Source organism: Callorhinchus milii, unplaced genomic scaffold, assembly GCF_018977255.1.
Source record: "Callorhinchus milii isolate IMCB2004 unplaced genomic scaffold, IMCB_Cmil_1.0 Scaffold7, whole genome shotgun sequence".
Classification (NCBI taxonomy): domain Eukaryota; kingdom Metazoa; phylum Chordata; class Chondrichthyes; order Chimaeriformes; family Callorhinchidae; genus Callorhinchus; species Callorhinchus milii.
The window spans coordinates 10,118,766-10,138,272 of NW_024704748.1; the positions used below are offsets into that span (position 1 = coordinate 10,118,766).

The following is a 19,507-nucleotide window of genomic DNA, read 5'->3' on the forward strand; positions in this document are numbered from 1 at the left end:
ATCATTATTAAAAAAAATTGACTTGGAAAATTATAACAATATTGGGAAGGAAAGATTAACAATGAACAAAAACTTGCATTTATATTGCGTTCTTCACAAGGGGTAGCATCCCGGAGGGCTTAAATACTCACAGCGTTTTTCCCTTGATCTCGACAGGCACTGCAAGTCTTGCACTCAATACATTGCCATCTTAATGTCTTCACATGGGCTGTTAATTCTGGAGAGAATTTTAAACATGATGGGTGCCCTTCAAAAAGAAGAATAATTGATGTTGAAAGTTTTTTCTGGTCATTCGAGTATTTTTTTTCACAAATAAGATAAGCCACACTTGATTTGTCAAGTGATATTTTATAAAAGGAAGTTTACCAATGAACTAGATATCTAACTTGACAGAATAAATATATGGGAAGAATTACTTGCAATAAACCTGATCAGATTTTCTACTCACTTGCATTCTGGAACCTAACCTGAATATTACAGGTGCATTCAAATTGTTTTTAAGCAAACTTTAATTCCTCACATCAGTAGACCGACAGAGGAAACAACAAGCAGAGACCAAATGCCTCCTCACCACAGAGCTGCTTATCTGGATCACTGTTGTGTACAACCCAATACTAGTTACATTGTGATATTGAGTCAAGTTATCAGACTGCTCGATCAGTGTAGTCAATGTATTATCTAAAAAGTGAAATGATGAAAACACACACACTTTTAAGTATAAATATTAGCAGAAATGCTTCTCTGGCCCAGTGGGCAAATGTGATGGAATGGTGCTAAAACATTGAGGTCAGTAATTTCCCACGTTTGACCTGTGGTCTAAGATAAGCAAACAGATCTCAGTCAATGCAGTGTCTCGGGCCTAATGAGAAACAAATTGAGCCAAGGTTCCTAATACTGATAGTTATCCTGAGCCTCTACTGACATCACATCTGTGCAGATGTTAGGAAAGTCAGAATTGTTCAGCTAGGATATCACACTGTACCATCAGTCACTTGGGTACCAGAGGGATGCTGCTTCCCTGGGACTACAGTGTAAAGTCACTCAGTAACTTTAGGAGAAAAGAGGAAAATTGGATTTTTGAAAAAAACATAGTACTCGACTGGGGGAAAAAATATTAACTTTGGAATATCAAGCTGGAACTCTGGAAGTGAAAAATTTAATTCAGAATGTATTCTCGAGTAGTGTTTAGTGTTCAAATATTTAACGTACAACTACCTGTATCTGAAATAAACAGGTAATAACATGTAATATTTTGTCTTACGAGTGTATAAGCCATACATTTGAAAACAGCTTTCATTTCACAATTCATGACTTTATTTAAAAAAACTAAAGCAATCCTTGTAATTTCAAATAGCTGTACATTTTTTTTGAAAAAAAGAATAAAAAGGCAGCTCAAGCATTAAGAGAATACAGGTGTGTATTTTAAATTCATGCTATCAGGCATAAGATGGTGCTGCCAGTGCAATAACAACAAAGACAGATGCCTCTTGAAATTTATTCTGTTTGTTGCTTGGAGCAAAGAAATACTAAAGGAATTATTGTGGGGTGGCAACAGGCAAACCAGAGATTTTCCATAACCTACTGCACGCTCCAAAAGGCATGATTAAAGAGAGGAAAAGCAAAGCATATGGTGCACAAAATGATAATTATATTACAGAGATAATCTGTTGCCTTTCATGACATTGTTTTTATTGTCTTAAAGACGTCGTTCAGGAGCAGGTAAGGATTCAGAGCAGAGGTTTATTTTATTGATGATTACCTAAAACATGATGCAATAGTGACAGATACAATGATATGTACACACATGAAGAAGGGCCAGGAAAAATATTAAAAGTGTTTGACAGATACTGACAGAAGTACCTAAAACGTCAATTGAATCAATTAACTAAATGACTGAAATGTCTGTCTTTTTTAATACTGTACATTTTTCATTAAAACAGTGCCAGCTTTAGAAATAGATTGCTAGTTACTTTAAATGAAAAAGATAAGTAATTTAAAAAATATTTCAAATGAGCTATTATGCTGTCATCTCACCAACTTGTGATTTACATTTCAAACAGTAAATTCAAAACCTGTCAGAAGCTGTTATGGTGACATTAATAATCATTGCTTCACTTCTGCCCTCTGTAAAATCCAGGCAAGTAAAATCACAAGACTGTTTGCAAATGCCTTGTGGCAAACATTTTATTTCTTAAAAAATAGAATGTTGAGCCCTTCATGAAACTAAATGCAATCATTTTTAAATTCTATACATAATTTGCTCAAAATCTGTGAGAACCTAAGTGTGGCTTTTTTTTACACTTAGGCAAGACTGCCACAGCACAAGTGATCCATAAAGAAAGCAATATTCAGAATATTATGGGTCAACACAGTGAAATTGATGGTGCTCGACAAGTGCAAGAAATCCAAAGTCTATACTGGAAGCCAACTGATGAAACGAACTGTGCATGCATTGAGGTACAACATTTCAACACAGACTATAAAATCATTTATGCTCTTATTGTAAACACATATTCAATGACTTTTATTGTTTAGCAAGGACTAGGATTGATCTGGAAAGTAGAATAACAGCATTTGTTTTTATCACTACCGTCAAAACTATTACTTTTTCAGCATTTCAGTATTTTACGAAACACTTGAATGAAACAAAAATTGCAGAGTCGGTTTTAAGAAGTGCATTAAGTAAACTGTACTTCACTGAAAATATAGAAATCTTTTGACAATAATGTCTGATCCCAAATAAGAGACACGTGATTGGGCACTTACAAGAAAAACGACAACCATCATCTAATTGTAGTACTTATAGGTACTCTTGTGAAGAACAAGAAAGCAATTTTTAAAATCTCAGAAGTAGGGTAAAACTTTATGTGTGACTCAATTGGAAAGAAAATACATCTTTATTTTCAAAGATGACAAGTTAATATTTACGGATAGATTGAACCTTTTTTACCTATTTTCTAAAGCATTTTCTTAGATAGGAGGCAAATATCTTTATTGAAACATTTGTAAATCTGCAAGATAAATTAGAGGCTGTTAGATGCACATTTGCACACTGCATTCCATTCCTAATTTCACAGGTGGATGTCTAATAATTAATGTCAGCAATTGTATCATTTTTACAGTGCTTTGGTGTCTACAAATATAAGGTGAAACGAATTGACAGGCTCATAAACAGACCTGCACATATACAAGCAAACAACCTCTTTTGTGCATTTCCTTTCACCCCCAATTGCCTCTCTCTGTCTTATTCTTATCAACTGAAATGCAGAGTACCTTTATGGATTGTGCCAGTTTTCACTAAATGGTAGAAAGCCTAACTTTATATTGGGTTTATGGATAAGATAGGAGAGGAAGTATTCTAAAATGTTGTTATCTGGTTGATTCACGAACAAAAAGCACACAATAGTCAATGCATTTATGTATTCAAGCAGGTCAGTGACAGATAAAATACACAAAAGTAAGGTAGTGTGATAAACAGAAGGAGCCAATTTTCTTGTTGTGCTTGTCAAAAGGGCTTGTACAGATAAAGTCTTAGAAGCACATTGGTGCAATGCCCCCTTGGAACCATGGTTACCTGTGAAGTATTTGGCATATATGGGTGCAAAAATAGATCAGTCAAACAATGTTGAAAAGCACTCCTGAAAAAAAGTGCAGCCATGTCTAAAAGTTGATGTATTTTCAACTGAGTACCTTGTACTTTACCTCCATTGGAACAGATTAAAAATGAATGATTTATACAGGATACAGAGTTCAAAAAAATCACGACCTCAGTGAACAAAAGAAAGTGGTGCATATTAAGCTGACAGAAAAACAAAAATGTAAGAGATTGTGATATGGAATTTAAAAAGACATGTAATTTCAGATATAAAGGAATGACAGGGGGTTATTATACACTGTTTAAAACCATGTGTATATTTATGTCTGTATATTATGGAGAATCCTTGAGTGAGCACAAATTTACAGAGGAATTGCAGATGTGCTAATTACGTAATTAACGATCAATGAAAATCAATTATAAAATTAACAAAAACTTCTCCAATGGTTAATTAAAAAAATTAAGAGCACTTGTAATTCCTTTGTACACACGCACTTTCACATGGTTAAGGTATAGCACATAATAGACTCCATTGACTAAAAAAGAGTCGACTCGACACTTGATATATTAAGAGTACTCGGTCTCAGTTAAATCAATCTCCAACAGTCCGTGCATTGTTCAGATATTTGTAGCTAATTAGTGTTTGTAATTTCTGCAATGCGAAAATAGAGAAACATCATTTGACATTGAAGTCGTATAAGGAGTCATTACTCAACTATATTCTAATCAACACTTGTGAAGAGTTAGACTAGGTGGACTTCCCTATGGTTTAAAAGGATACATTTTCCCAAATTGGTACACTGGATGATAAACCAGATCACAGAAAACAAAAACACTCTGTAGCAAAATGTTTTAACTCATGCAAGAGTGCATTTGAATATTCTGCATTAACAATACCCTTTTGGCTTTTTTCACTGATCCAACTGAAAATAAAAAAACACCCACATAATGGAAGACAACTCTAATGTCTGAAAACAACTGCAGTAATAAATCTGTTAATTACACTGCATAAAAATGATATTTATATACAGATTTCTGAAACAACTAACAGGTGTGTGATGAACCCCAGTATATTAAACAATATGTAGATTGATATTTCTGATTGGAAAAAACACTCCAGTGTTCTGCAAGTCAGGTAAAATAGATTCACATGCATTGACTAAGTAGATTATTCCACATTTCAGCATTCTTCCAGAAAGCTGCGCATCACCAAATACATCTGCAGAGCTAATTAAAGATAATTTGATCTTAATGAGGCAGAAAGAGTATCAGCATTAATTCTAATGTAAGTCAATCCATGAAAGTCATGTAAAGACTTGCCTACAAATCCTGATATCCTCTCAAGTGACTACTGGAGATCTATTTTACCCAATTAAGTCTTAAACTTCAGTTCATTAGATTTAAACTTTACATACAATATTCAGTCAAATTTCATTGGTTTGATTAGGAGCACCAACAGCAAACAAAAAGCCAAAAGAAAAATTAATATGCATCATATTGATATTTTCTTCTCTATTGCCAATGATAAAACAACAACAACGCATTTATATAGCGCCCTTGATGCAGGCAGCGTTCTGAAGAGCTTGACAGTGGCAGAGTCTAACCCCGAGCCATAAGGAGGGGGGAGATAACCGTAAGCACGATCAAAATGGAAGAAGGTCTTCAGACAGAATTTGGAAGAGGGGAGGAAGGGAGCAAGGCTGAGGGATTGAGGGAGAGGGTTCCAGAGTTTCGGGGATTAGTGGCTGAATGGTGGAGCGGACAGGACAAAACTGTTGCATCATAAACAACTCACTATATTAAAGAATATTTGATGAAGATTAGGCATAACAGCAGTGACATTATGCTAACACTTCAAAAGACAATGTCATCTGTAAATGTAAATTATTGGTCCTTTTGCATTTATTGCCATTATCTGATCACAGAAAATTTCTTTTTGCAATTTCTAGTTCCAGCCATTACAGGTCTCATCTAATGATGCAATTAAATACATAGCAGTGGAAAACTACATATAATGGAGTTCTGAAAAAAGCTTATGATGATTTTCTCAGCATGTAAGTACTCTAACATTTAGAATTAAATGGGTTATATAATGAAAGATACAGTAATGCTTTTTACGGACTTCTTGCAAGATGCGTTTTTATTGCTTCAGTCATGTGAGATGAAATTTTACCTGGGTCTAGATTTAATCTATTCATGGTAGGTACCATTTTAGAGAGTCCAGAATTTGACAAATTCTTAAATACAGCCTGAATTTTGAAGTTGGCTTTATGTTTACATTCTTTTAAGAATGGCAGAAAGCAGCTTTCAAAGTTACGACTGAGTTCAAGAGTCCCCTAAAATGCCAAGTAAATCAAATAAACCTAGATTCAGGTGGGATTTTTCCCTGATAGGTATTTTTTTTGGCCACCCAAGGCCAGAAATTCTCCCCCAAACCTCTGACAACACTGCTTTCAATAAATTTTCCAAGAAGAATGAAAGAACACAAATTGCAGAGACATTTAGAGTTTTTCCTCCACCCTTCAAGGAATCAACTGGTCTCCACTTAGCATATTTCTGGTTTCTTAACTAGAATGTGCCATGAAAGAAATCATGGGACAATATATATACCCTTGCTATTTTGTGTCACGGTGTGCTAAACTAGTGAAACTTTTAGAAATGATTCCTTTCCTCTCATATTCAGTAGAGTAAGACTGAAACTGTCCAGTCTGCCTCTTCTTTTAAGAACGAAAGAAGGCAAACAAAGGAGTCTTCAATCCCATCTCTACCTCCAATGAAAATCAGCTTTCCTAAGGTTACAAATACTCATTTGAGTTTGTAATATGTAAAAACAAATCTGTAACCGAAAATGCTTTTTTTGACATGTGCATGTGAAATACGTAATGAACCCCATAGCTGTGAAATATTGAAGAAGGGTCAATTGTTTACATTAAAAGTAATTTCTTATTTGGGTAAAAGTATTGTATTCGGAACAATTGTAATAGGCCAAATTAGGTAAGGATTCAGCAATTTTATAGTAATTCAATATTAGAACACATGGACCTTTTGAAATGTAATCAAGTAGGTATGGAAGCATGACCAGCAGCAACATCAAAGCCAGATGGGATGAGGTAGCAGAATGTTTCCTAGTATTTCTTAGTGGGGCAATTTAACACTGCCAAGTTGAATCTTGATTCATTCTAGTGCCAACTGTGCAGTATAAAGGGATTTTAATGACTCATCTGCCTCCTCTTTTTTGTGTATCTCCAAAACTAACCAAATTTTCAGTCAATTAAGAGTTTTAAAGGTTTAAAAACATACAATTAATTATCAGATCATTCTATTTCACATGGAACTACATTGTATAATTATATATGAAAGTGCAAGCCACAGTAGTGACAAAATCGTTCCACTTTACATTGCAGAAAATAATCTGAGGTTGAAGTACAATGCCCGCTGAGCATCATAATGTGAGTTATGATTTAAAAAATCTTACAATTTCTACTGATTTATAAATAATTCAACTCACCACTGCTACCACAGTCTGCACAGGAGATGAGATCCTCTGGCTTTTTCTCTCGATTGTGCTCCTTTGTCCCCAAACAGAAGCTGCAGATTGGGAAGGGATTTGCACGGGGCTAGAAATAAAGAGGTGGGGGAAAAACATGAAAGTCAATGGCTTCCTTCTTTTTGCTATGCTGCAAGTGTAAGATTCTAATAAAGTTCAGAAAATGGTTATGCATCCTAAAAATTGCTTATTCTCCAAAAACATTAGCATAAGCCAGCTTCACCACAATTTGACCCGCATGATACAGAGTAAACAAATCAGCAGAATATCCACATGTTGCTTCAATGGAACTGTCACTAATGCTTTGGCTTTGTGAGTAAAGAGCAAGCCACTTTAAGGACTTTTTTTTATAAGTAGCTTCCACATTGGGATTCAAAATTATATAGAAAAAACATTTGTACAAAATCAGAGCCAAATCCAAATGAATTGATACTGAATGAAATATTGGTAAATTGGATACATTACCCTCCTTCTCACAAAGTAACAGTGCTAAATATGTTAGGAAAACAAAGATGAATAATTGCAATATTTGTTTACATGAAACATTATCAGTAAATAGCTACAAGAAGGCTTCTTTCCAGCCTGTTATATTGTTTCTCATAGGGTTTGAGACTCCAGTTCTCTAGTACCTGGTGGAACACTTCAACTGTTTTTGGCACAGTATTTAGAGTGTGGTTGAGTTGTAGAACATAGTTGAGCAGTCTACCACAATTAAACCAGTCTACCATAAAAGCTGAAACCGGTCCATCTCGAGTATTAAATCTTAACTGGTCACTTGACATAATTAGACAAAATTTTGTTAGCTCCCAGGAGGAAAATAATCAAGATATTATTTTTGAAAACCCCAACTTGAAAGATGCTGTATAAATGCAGTTTTTTTTTAAGATGCCCCAAGTAGCTGGACAGTCTTGGGTTTGCACTCAAGCTGGGGTTTGGACTTGGGAGGGATGGGAACCAGGGGATGGGAGTGAAAAGATGACTGAAGAGGAAGGTCTTGGGATACACTTTGAAGAAGGTAAGGGATGGAACAAGCAGAAGGGACTCCAGGATGGAGTTCAAGAGAGTGGGGCAGAAAGGTTCAAGGCTCGATGGCTGATGGTGGGGTAAGCAGGAAGGCGACATGAAGCAGGCCATTGCCGAGCAGAAAATGTGGGTGGGTTGGTAAGTTTGGTAAAGTCACAGAGGTAGGATGGTGCAAGATTAGAGGGATTTTAAAGTGAGGATCTTGAACTCGATCTTGTAGAAAAGCAAGTGAATTAGCTGATTTTAACACATCCACACAGGTTTTACTGTTTAGGATTTTTATAGATTGTGACTTTGCAGTGAGGCTATTGAACCTGGCTTAATTTTCATTCAAACCAAGACAGCATTATCAGTTGATGATTTTGCTTCTGAGGGGAAGGTCAGTAACCTGCATCTCAGTCAATATAAATCAGTCAATATTGTGGAAAATGTGAAAGCTATTCTAATCTCACAAATAGCTCAATAAGTACCTGCACATTTATTCTGGTAGAATATGTACTGATATTTGAAAATTATTTATGGTTCATAGTTCCAGCATTCAAAAAAATACACCAAGAATCAGCTTTCTGTACATAATGGATCTACACCAAACAACAATCCTCATGCGGTTTTGTTCCATCATTGATAAAGCCAAACATAACTTTGCTAAATACAGCATGTAATTATATTAATATATAGAGGCCATCATATTCTCATTTATTATTCAGTGGAATTGTCCTAAGATTATTGCTGGTTAAATCACATGGTACAGTATTGCTGTCAAATCATGATTTGGTAGCAAGGAGCCTGTGATCTATTTCTCTCTGCCAGGACACTTGTGCCAGCAAAAACAGCTGAAGAAATCATTAGATTTGTGAATACTACAAAGCAACACATGTTAAAGTGTGATCCAAGAGAATAACAAACCTGGAGATTGAATTGATATTGATGAAGTGCTCAAAATTCCTGTTCAAGGTCTCGGGCATCTGACCCTCTCGGTCAGATTACTTATCACATTACTGTCAACACACACACACTCGCTTACTTGTTTTTTTAAAATCTCTGGACTGTTTTTACTCCGAGGATTGAGTTGAGTGGGCAAACTGGAGTTAAGAAAAACAAACAATACTCATTTCTTATGTGTATCTTAGAATTATGACATCCAGAAATGATAAAAGACCAGTTAGAGAAAGTAAATGCTCTTCATCATAACCTTAAATTATAGCAGAACAGAACAAACACTCTAACTTTAACTAATTCTGTTGATGCGGGAAATGCCTGAGATTGTGAGTTACATAATTAATCTAAAATCACAATATTGCAACTTAAATGGAGGTTACACCACACAGCTAAAGTTGCTGCCACGTGTTTGAAGACTTTAATGCAACTATTTACGATCAGTGGGTTTTGCAGAACAATTACACTTGATTCTCCCTTTTTCCAAGTCCTGTAATGATCATGATGAAAGGGATTCAGTTACTTCATTTCATTCATATTAATAGTTTTTTCCTCATCTCTTTCTTTTTCTAATTTCTCTCTCGATTGACTTCCCTTGTTCTTTTGATAAAATCACACACACCAATTGCCCTGACAAAGACAGTTCTGTTGAACTTAGGGCTGGCAGCCCACTTAACAAAAATAACTTACTTTCTAATTCTGGCATCCTGAAAAATAAATGCATTTGTCCAATTGTAATTAATACGCGTCTACTGCTGTCATTGTTCTTTCCTGTGTATTATTTATTACAAACTCCTCCAAACACATAACAAATCACATTAAAACGCCATTGTCTATGCAAAAGATATAGTTAGTGAACTGTTAACCTATTCAATGTGTCTGGCATTTCTCCAACATGATTCATTCACATAAAACATGCTTCCTTGTTAAGATTAATTGCCTCCTCCAATGCTCTTAGATGCTATTCCATTTGAAAGGGTGCTATATAAATGCAAGTTGTTATTGTTATTGTTAAAATCACCTTGGGATGTCTTCCCGAAGTGAAAGGCGCTGCACAAATGTAATTTGTTGTTGTTGTCTTGGAACTGTTTTTTATTCCACTGAACCATTCTTTTCTTATTTTATTTCATATTTTTCCTGAAATCCTGAAATAACCTGTTCCTCTTTGGTTGATGGGACAGTTGTTTCAGATAAACTATGCTCAATTCCACATTAACCAAGAAATCTACACTGAATTTTCAATTGTGACTAACCAGACTTTCCTTGTAGGCTTGACAAGATTCAGCCTTAACCTATCTCATATAATGTCCAGCAAATTCAGAACTGGGCTGTTAGGTAGACCCAACTCAATAATTTTCCCCACCTGGTAACAGCCACCAACCACCTGCATCGTGGAATAACAATCACCATAGTTATTTTTTTACATTCTTAAAAGATGCAAAACAAACTGTACCCAAAAGTATCCAAAAATATCAGTTTTATACTCTTTTGGTCAGATGGTGTCTGATACATTTGAAACCCATAACCATGCTCAAGGGTATCCAGACCAGAAAGAGTTCTACTTAAGTATGCCAACTACACACAGATATTTCCCTATGTCTGGAATGGAATATGTATGCACATTCTCCCTGGAGGAAGACAATCTGTACCCAAACCAACCACCCAAATATCAGTTTCATACAGGCACATGTTTCATATAGTATAAAGTCCACTTCACCAATGTCTTCTCAAGTCTCCTGATTTCAAGAGGCCACTCCAGGTGTTTATATTGCTTCTTTAACACAAGAGATCAACAAAGAAAATGTGTCCAAACTCAATTTCTGTGCCCAGGAGAATCCATTTAGTGTTTTAGTTTCCAGGTTTTCTTTCCGTTTTCATTTTTTTAAAACTGAATACATCTGAAACACTGGGTGAAAAAAATTAGCTTTTCCACTGGAAAGAAAATGTAATATTGCGAAAGTATTTATCCATTTATTCTACTTTCACTGGTTATGCAGCACAGCTGAAAGAGGCATATAAGCCAAATCGCATGAGACTCACAAAAATTAAAATTTGGGGGGAAAACTGTAAGTTGGTCAGATAGATTTTTTTTGATTTTTAAAATTCTGAACTTATCAGAGAAATTAAGTTATAATCAGAATAACCCCTGAATATCGACCATCACTGAAGCTCTGGTCACTTTTAAGTCTTTGGTCACACCAAGAGCCAGTTCAATGATGTAGTTCCAGGCGTGAGCTGATAGTATCCAGCACAGCTCCCTTAACCTACTTGCCAATCAGTGCTTTAGAAAGGCTTGATTGCATGAAAGCCATGAAATATTAGCAGAAGAGGCATTGAAATGGAATATCTTTCTGAACTGAAGGGAAAGATTAATAGGCTGAAAGTATTCCCCTAAGGCTTTCATTCTTGTTTTCAAAAGTACATTAAAGGAAGATAACACTCAATTCACTTTTCTTCTGTGTCAAATTTTTGGTTTGAACATAAGAATTATTGTAGTGTCTACTGTCAACGGAACAGAACTGTACACTTACAATGCTTAGACAGAAAGCAATTCATCTGCTTTACAAACTCTCCTGTGCTGTGCACAAAAACATGAGGCATGTGGCCTTGCTTTCAGCAAAGGAACCAATCAAAGCATGCAGGAAAATAAAATTCTAAGAAATACAATAAACTTGAAATAAAGTGAGAAAAACATAGATCCTAAATGAATCATTAATGGTCCGTTCCACTCATCTGTCATTACTCTTTCCAAGGTCACCATAACCTAGACCTTTTAAGACACAGACCTTTTAAGAAATAAATCTGATATAAAATAAATCTCAAAACTTTTCTAATTAACTCTTAAAGCATACATAGTAAAGATATATAACTGATGGAATTACATTTTGTGTTGTATTAAATGATACCCAATAATTTCATTTGGAAAATAAAACATAGTTAATGTGCAATCAACTGAACTACTGAAGGAAGACAATAAATGAGAAGTATTGTCGCTACTGCTCTCCTTTGGTGATTCTACGTTATTAAATTGCTAAAAATACAGTTTTCACCTTAGCTTATGCAAATCTGCTTTACATGTCTCACTGAGTAGTTTCACCTATGTTGATGAGCATATGTCTGGCCTAACATTAAAGACTGCATTTATCCCCCCCCCCCCAATGAAAAATATAAAATTAAGAAAGGTTTGGATAATAGTAATCTTTGCATACAATACATCGCCTCATCGCAGCTCCCCCAGCACTGCACTGGGGTATCAGCCTAGATTCTGAGCTTAAGCTCCGACATGGTGCTTGAAACAACAATCTTTTGACTGAGGGACAAGAGTATCACTTAAAAGAGAGCTAATCACAGAAAGCAAATGAAAGTAAATTCCAAGAAACCATATTGAAATCACACCAAACCAAGCATCCACTAAAATCCACGAAAAGAAATAAGAGAAATATTCATATCCCTCCTCTCACCAGTAAAGGGTCAGGTGAGAGTCTCTATAAGTTTATTTGTGTGTCCCTTATGATGGTCAACTAATAGTAGTATTAGCAGTGGGTCAGGAGGATGGCACCCATCGTAGCATTTTGCAAGTAGGAGGATTGAGGAGGCCAAGTGCTGATAATTAGTTAATTTCCCTAGGGAAAAGCACAAGTCTAGGCCTATGACCTGGGCCAATAGAAAAATGCAGAAATATTTGTCCAAAATTGCGGGGCGGAGGGCTTTGGGGAATTTTGCGGGAAATTGCGGAAGGTTGATTTGTGTTGTTGAGAGATGTATTTTGTGAAACAACCCGGATTACAACTATAGGCGTATATTTCCTGAACATTTAGTTATATTTAAAATACTAAAAATGTTAATTTGAATAGTTCAGCACTTACCAATATTCAGCCCAGGGAGCTCAGCCTAGGCAGATGCACCATCTGCTTTGCTCTCCAAAGGACTCTAACTATATAAAAATTCCTGTACGTGTATTTTCAAAAACGTTTAAACTGGTCCTCTATTAACCTTAGAGGGCTCAAAACAATGGATACTCTTAATGACATCCAGTATTAAGAGCTTACAGGTCAGGCTATAAAATTATAGGTAAAATGTTGCAGACTACTCACAATTTCAAATCTTTTGGATCTTTTCATTGTAAACTGAAGGATAATCAAGTTTTAAATATAAAATTCAGTTTCATTATATTTATATTGGTAGTGACATTTAAACATAACTATATATCCTTTTTACATTATGATTTTAGGGAAAGGAGAGTAGTGGCAATGAGAGACAGGGTGCAATGTAACTTTGATGCTCGTTTGACAGAAGCAAATCAAATAACACTTCTTGGACTTTATCTCCCCCTCCACCACCACTTCTCAAAAGTCAAATTGTTTGAAATTTATGGTGGTCCACAGACATGTCCAAAACTTAACAACACGGTGCACAAACTAAATTATAACTTGGATTATTCGGTTCACTTGGGTCTCAAATGAAGGCAATTTTGATGGAAACTCAGTTTGATCCCAAGGGCTTTTCAGCTACAAGCTGTTGACAGGGATAAGAACCAGATAGCAGTAAAAATGTTGCAATGAGCACGTTTGCATCACAGTATTGGTACAGCCAATGTTTGAGTGGGGCCTAAATTTAGCTCAACAAAGAAGGAACAATTACTTCTGGGCTACTGATTATATAACTCACACACTTCCTAATTTTAAATTCCAACTTTTATTTCAGCTATAAAATGTAAATTTATTTTGAAGTTAACATAACTTCAATACATAGTCAACTAGACCATCATAATATGCATGTATACATTAAGTCCATACTTTGCTACTTATCACACAGTAAAATATAGTCAAGAGTACTGCGGTCAGTGAGGAATGTTTACTTACAGTAAATTTGTCTGTATACTCTTGCATTCTGCATAATAATGTTTTTGAATAATGTTCATTGAGCATGTTACTAAACTTGTTCCTTATATCCCTGAAATTTACCAATCTAAAGTTGGATATTCAATGCTAGAAGTCAAATTGAATGTTATCGTACTACAGTCATCATCTCCTTGTGGATCCTCTACTTCTCTCTGAATAGTGTCTGGGTCATTATCTAGAAGAGTTTAGAGAGGGAAAGAGAAAGCGAAAGAAATGCCTCTTGTCAAATATTTTTGGGGTCTGCCAGATGTCTGACACATGTGGAAACCCACCACCATGCTTAAGAGTATCCAAACCAAGATTTCCATGCATCCCACATACACATGGAAATCCCAGAGATAGATTGTTGGAATAAAATGCACACTCTCTCTCTGGAAGGACGCATCCTACTTACCTAATTCCGAAAAGTATTAGATACATATTGGCAAGAGCCAAGGCTTGCTAACCTGTGCCTAATACTTTACGGAATTGGAGCTTAGAGTGTGTGATGGGATACTGCTAACCCGCTAAAACTAGCGAAGTCTAACCAGCTAAAACCACATAGCTTGCCATTGATATTGCTGTTTAGCAAGCTTACTTTGGTTACATGTTACAGTCACCATTTGGGAATCTTCCTTCAAACTTGCCTCAATATTGATCAAATTATCCTGACTCCCTTATATTACATCCTCAAGGTTTTATTGACTTTAAGTTACTAAAACTGATTTTTAAAGTTTTTTTTGGTTAACAAATTTTTCGTAGCTGAGCAGATCCTCTCCCGCTTTGGTAAATAGGTTCAGTCTTGTTTTTCTGTTAGTTTGTTCTGTTGGGATATGAATGTTTCCATTCTGATAATACTCTGACCTCCCCTGAAACCAATGAATTTGGTCACTCAATCCATGACTGTTTGTGGGACACTGCTGTGCACAATTGGCTGCTGTGTTTTGCTCACAAAATATACAGTCAATTCTGTGAAGCGCTTTGAGACATCTCAAAGATGTGATAAGGCGCTATATCAAATGCAAGGCTTATTATTATTATTATATTTACCTTTGCTGTCCAGCTAAAACCACCCTACCCAATAGGGCTTTGGCTTGCAGGATTAACAGGAGCTACGTGGGATGACTCCCTGCCCCAGTGACTGGTCTGCCCTTCCAGTTTCTGCCGATGAGCCAGGTTGGCTGAGCTGTTATCAGCAATACCTAGGAAAACTAACCCGACTACCGAGACTGCCACAGAGGGCTGGCTCAATTCTGACATTCCATTGCCAGACATGTCACCTTGGAACCAGTTCAGCTCCAAGGAAACCCCTCTTACTTCCCCACACATATCCCCAGGACGCTAGTCACTAGTTGGTCGTTCGACATCCAACAAGCGAGGGTTTGAGCTTCCCGATGGACAATGCATCTCAGCATGAAATGTCCCACAACATTGTGGCACGCAAATCGGCCAGGACCACTGGCCAGGATCCCGGGAGAAGACATCATATTCTATACTACTCATTAAAAACGTACTGGCTCTCCACAGGAAATGGGCTGATTGTTGTTGGGAAATTAATAACAAGCTTTGATGGCAATAAAGCCACTCTGCTACCCAGTTCTATAAGTGCGATCTAATCTAATACTAACAATGTTTTTAAAAAGTTGTCATAAAATCCAAAGAAAGGAAAGAGACTTCAAGGCCAGCTTGAACAGTTAATAAAATCTGCTCTAATCACAATGCAACAATAAATGAGAAATACCTCAAAAGATCAAAATTAAAATAGGGGTCCTAAGAATATATAGGCCCTACCGTATTCACAACTCCCTCAATATTCTTTTACCTTTGCTCTTCAAGGTTATTCTATCTTTCCACCAGAATTTTGCAAATACATCATCTACTGTGATCTTTTGAATGCTTGCTGAGCCAATTATGTCAAAATTCATGATGTATTGTTACTGTGAAGGGTGATGTGATAAGGTCATTCTGCATTGCTGAGCAAATACCATCACTCTGGTCATTCCCAGTTACTATACTAATAGCGCTGTATGAATTTATTTTCAATGACACAGTAACAAGATGATAAAATAATTTTTATTTGTTCCAGAAAGAGAGAATTATCTTTCAGAATCTTTATTCAACCTGCTCAAATTACTAAAACCTATTTAGTTTTGAAGTAGTGTTGTGGCGTTTACTAAGTCTAAACTCCAGATGCAATGACTAACTAAAAATAGTAGCCAGAAATAGTTTCATCCACCTACTACCTTCCTAAAAAAAACCTTAATTGCTTGTCAATGTTTCTTTGGTTATAAATAGTTTCCTTCCTCCACTACCCCTCCCCCTCCACTTTAATTGCTTTTCAACGTTGCTTTGGAGAACTTCACAAATGGTTTAATAGCTACTTCATTGATTACTGCTCTGTCTTTATCCTCACAACTACTTGTCAGCTTCCTGTACGTGAGGCTCAGATCCCAGTCGCACATCTGATCAATGGCAAAAGCTTGCATCGATGGCACTATCTTGCCATTTTCTCAGCAGTACCATTCATGAATTAATAAACCTAAACTTATATGATCCTAAATGTGTGGGCACGCAGAGCAATAAAGAATGACCAATAACACTGACCTGCTATAACTATACCTCACATACTACACAGACTGTACAGAGAAAAAAATATTTTCCTTAAGTAACTACCTCTGTAATTTATAACAGGAAATTGCCTTTATCCTCTTCAGTGTTTAGTGCACTTGAGACAAATGTTCATTACCCTACAGTGTAAAAGATCAAACAAAAAGCCTGCTGCCTGCAATACACTGGTGGGCAATAAAAATAGAAACGCCAAATCAGCTTTAAATGAATTTTAATTTTGAACAGTGAAGGGTACGAATTGTCACTACGCTAATTACACACACTGATTCTTAATGTTTTTTAATTAAGTGTGATCTCTCTCCTTCACTCACATAAAGCCACAATTTGCATTGTTGCAAGAATTACAAACAGGACTCCTCCAATGGCCATCTACATAACAGAGCTGTCCAATAGACCAGAAGGCCACATGTTCAATTCTTGGTTTATGCTACGTAAGATGACAGCAACAGTGCAGCTGCAAAATTCACCTCAATATCCCTTGGGGTAGGAGGGGAAATAAAGGCACCCAAAGTTCAGGCTCCCAATTTTTATTTAGCGATTCTTTTAGAGAGCGCTTGCGTGAGTGTGGACTTCAGGATTGGTTGTAATGGCCCCCACAATTGACTGACGTTTTCACAAAAGTAGTAGCCTCTTGGGTACCAAGGACAACTGTTATGGCCTTGCATGAATCAATGACTTCAAGAAAAGTGGAGAAAGAAAACTGGCAAAAAAGATATGGGAATGCAAGTAATTCCCACAAAATTCCACTGGTGAAGTGTGCAAAGAGGCTGTCATAATTATTCTGTTATCTGAAAAAAATTACACCAAAACAAATAAAATTATCTTAATATCTCATACATTTAGCACTATCAATGTAACAAAATAATACAAAATCACATTGTTTTACATTTGCTGTACAGTGGCAATTGAATTAGCAATTTGTGCACCAACGCAACTCAAATACACCAAATGGATGAATTGGCCATTCATCTCATTGCTATTTGTGGGATTTTGATGGCACAGATTAGCTGCCATTTTTGCCAACATAACAGTTGGTATACTTCAAAGTAATTAATTCTGTGAAAAACTTCTAGACATTTTGACGAGATAAAGCACTAAATCAAATGCAAGTATTTATATTTATATGTTGAAGGTGCAATAATAGGTGGCAGATTCAAAGTCCCCTATTTTTGTTTGTTCTGAATCTTAGCTCGTATTGTCATGAAAAGCCCACTCCTCTCCCCAGAGAGAGAATAAACTGTCAGGGAGCGGGGAGGGATGAGTTTGATAAGATAAGGAAGTTTGGTTTGAAAACAAACAATTAGTACTTGCAGCAAAGTAGAGTGACACACAAATGGTCTAAAAAGTACATTTTGATTATTCTAAATAAGCTAAAAGCAGAGTTCAATAAGCAAACAGTTCTGGTTTGTGCACAAAAAACATACGATAGGCGATAGATTACTTGGTGGCATCACATTGATTGATCAGGCTCTGCTAACTGGACACAACAGCCAACTGTTAGAAAACTAGTCCACCTTCATCATTTAGCTACATGTGCTGAAGCACACAAAGGACTGCAACTACTCTTGTCTCTGCACTCAGAATTCTTAACAGTTAGGTCATTATGATTGCTTCTTATACTTAACAGCAGAAATGTTGTTACCTTCCCGATTGCAGAGCAAGAACTGCCCTGCAAAATCTATATAGAACCTGCAAAACCAGAAATACGCATTTCTGTCCCTGCACAACAGATTATTTCCCGAGTTTCAATTCAGAACTATCTATGTAAAACAAAAGTTAATTAAGCATTTAAAAAAAAGTGGGAAAGAGTTTGTATTAAAGTTATATTGAATTGAAAAACAGCATGCTATACAGCTGGGAAAACTTGGAAATAGCTACTAGCAAGATCAATAAATAAACGTTCTTGAACTTAACTAACTACTGTCGCAATTGACTGAATAAGCGTCTTTAATCGTGATACATGTAAAAATACACCAAATTAGCTTTGAGTGACTCGATATTCTTTTTTTGAGTAAGATTTTTTCACACCGCGTTTTAAATAACTCTCTTCATTCATTTTCCTCCCCATAGCCAGCCAGCCTGTTATTGAAGTTGTGGCTTTTATATTTCTATGCAAAGAATATCACACAGACTTTCCATTCATATGTTTGCTAGGCACGATGCTTTTGATCTGATGAGCCAGATGCCTCTTATTATAGGTAATTTTTTAAAATATACATCTCTCTGCTGATTGTCAAATTTTATTCCAACTGTAAACTTGCACATGTCAGACTTACAATTTGTATTCTAGTCTAATGATGAAACCAAATATGATACGATCGTAAACAGGATTTTTTTTGATGAATATCCTTTTCCCCTTTTACTCTGTCTAGTTGTATTATGTCTGGTCCTGGTGGACTTTCCTTTCCCCTCTAAAACCCGAGTTAATTACCTTTCATCATTGTTCAGAGCTCTCCTCCCTGGCATTACTTCTCTGCCTCAATGTCTCATTGATTCTCTATTACTTCCAGCCAACACAAGTATCAATCACATTAAATCGCATGATCAATGAACAAAACATGGAACAACCATGCCCACAAAAAGATAATCAATCAAAGTGGTCAGACTCATGAATAAAAATTGAAAATGCTACAAATGCAGAGCAGGTCAATTGGTATCTGAAAGAGGAAGATTGGTTAACATTTTGGTTGTGATTCTTTATCAGAACTCATTTTGTCAAGAAGGATCAGGCCTGGAATATTAAAGTATCTTTCTCCTTCAGCTCTTGATTCATCTACTGCTCATTTCTAATATTTCCTTTTTTGTTATTTGATTTAAAAACATAAAGAAATTATGACTATTGGCGATAAAGGTTCTTCACTTCAAAGTACTTTTAATACTTTGACCTTGCAGGGCATT

At 36.0% G+C, this 19,507-nt stretch overlaps 1 protein-coding gene across 4 annotated transcripts in view; it reads right to left on the reverse strand.

Annotated features, from left to right (window-relative positions):
• Positions 1-19,507, reverse strand: part of kat6b (K(lysine) acetyltransferase 6B) — an 86,334-nt gene that overhangs the window by 47,084 nt on the left and 19,743 nt on the right. For all 4 annotated transcript variants that reach the window (XM_007898735.2, XM_042336625.1, XM_042336624.1 and 1 more), the window contains exons 3-4: positions 7,104-7,212; positions 132-247 (exon numbers count right to left, since the gene is read on the reverse strand). In XM_007898735.2, the coding sequence (XP_007896926.2) occupies positions 132-247; positions 7,104-7,212 (225 nt within the window). The remainder of the gene's footprint in view (positions 1-131; positions 248-7,103; positions 7,213-19,507) is intronic.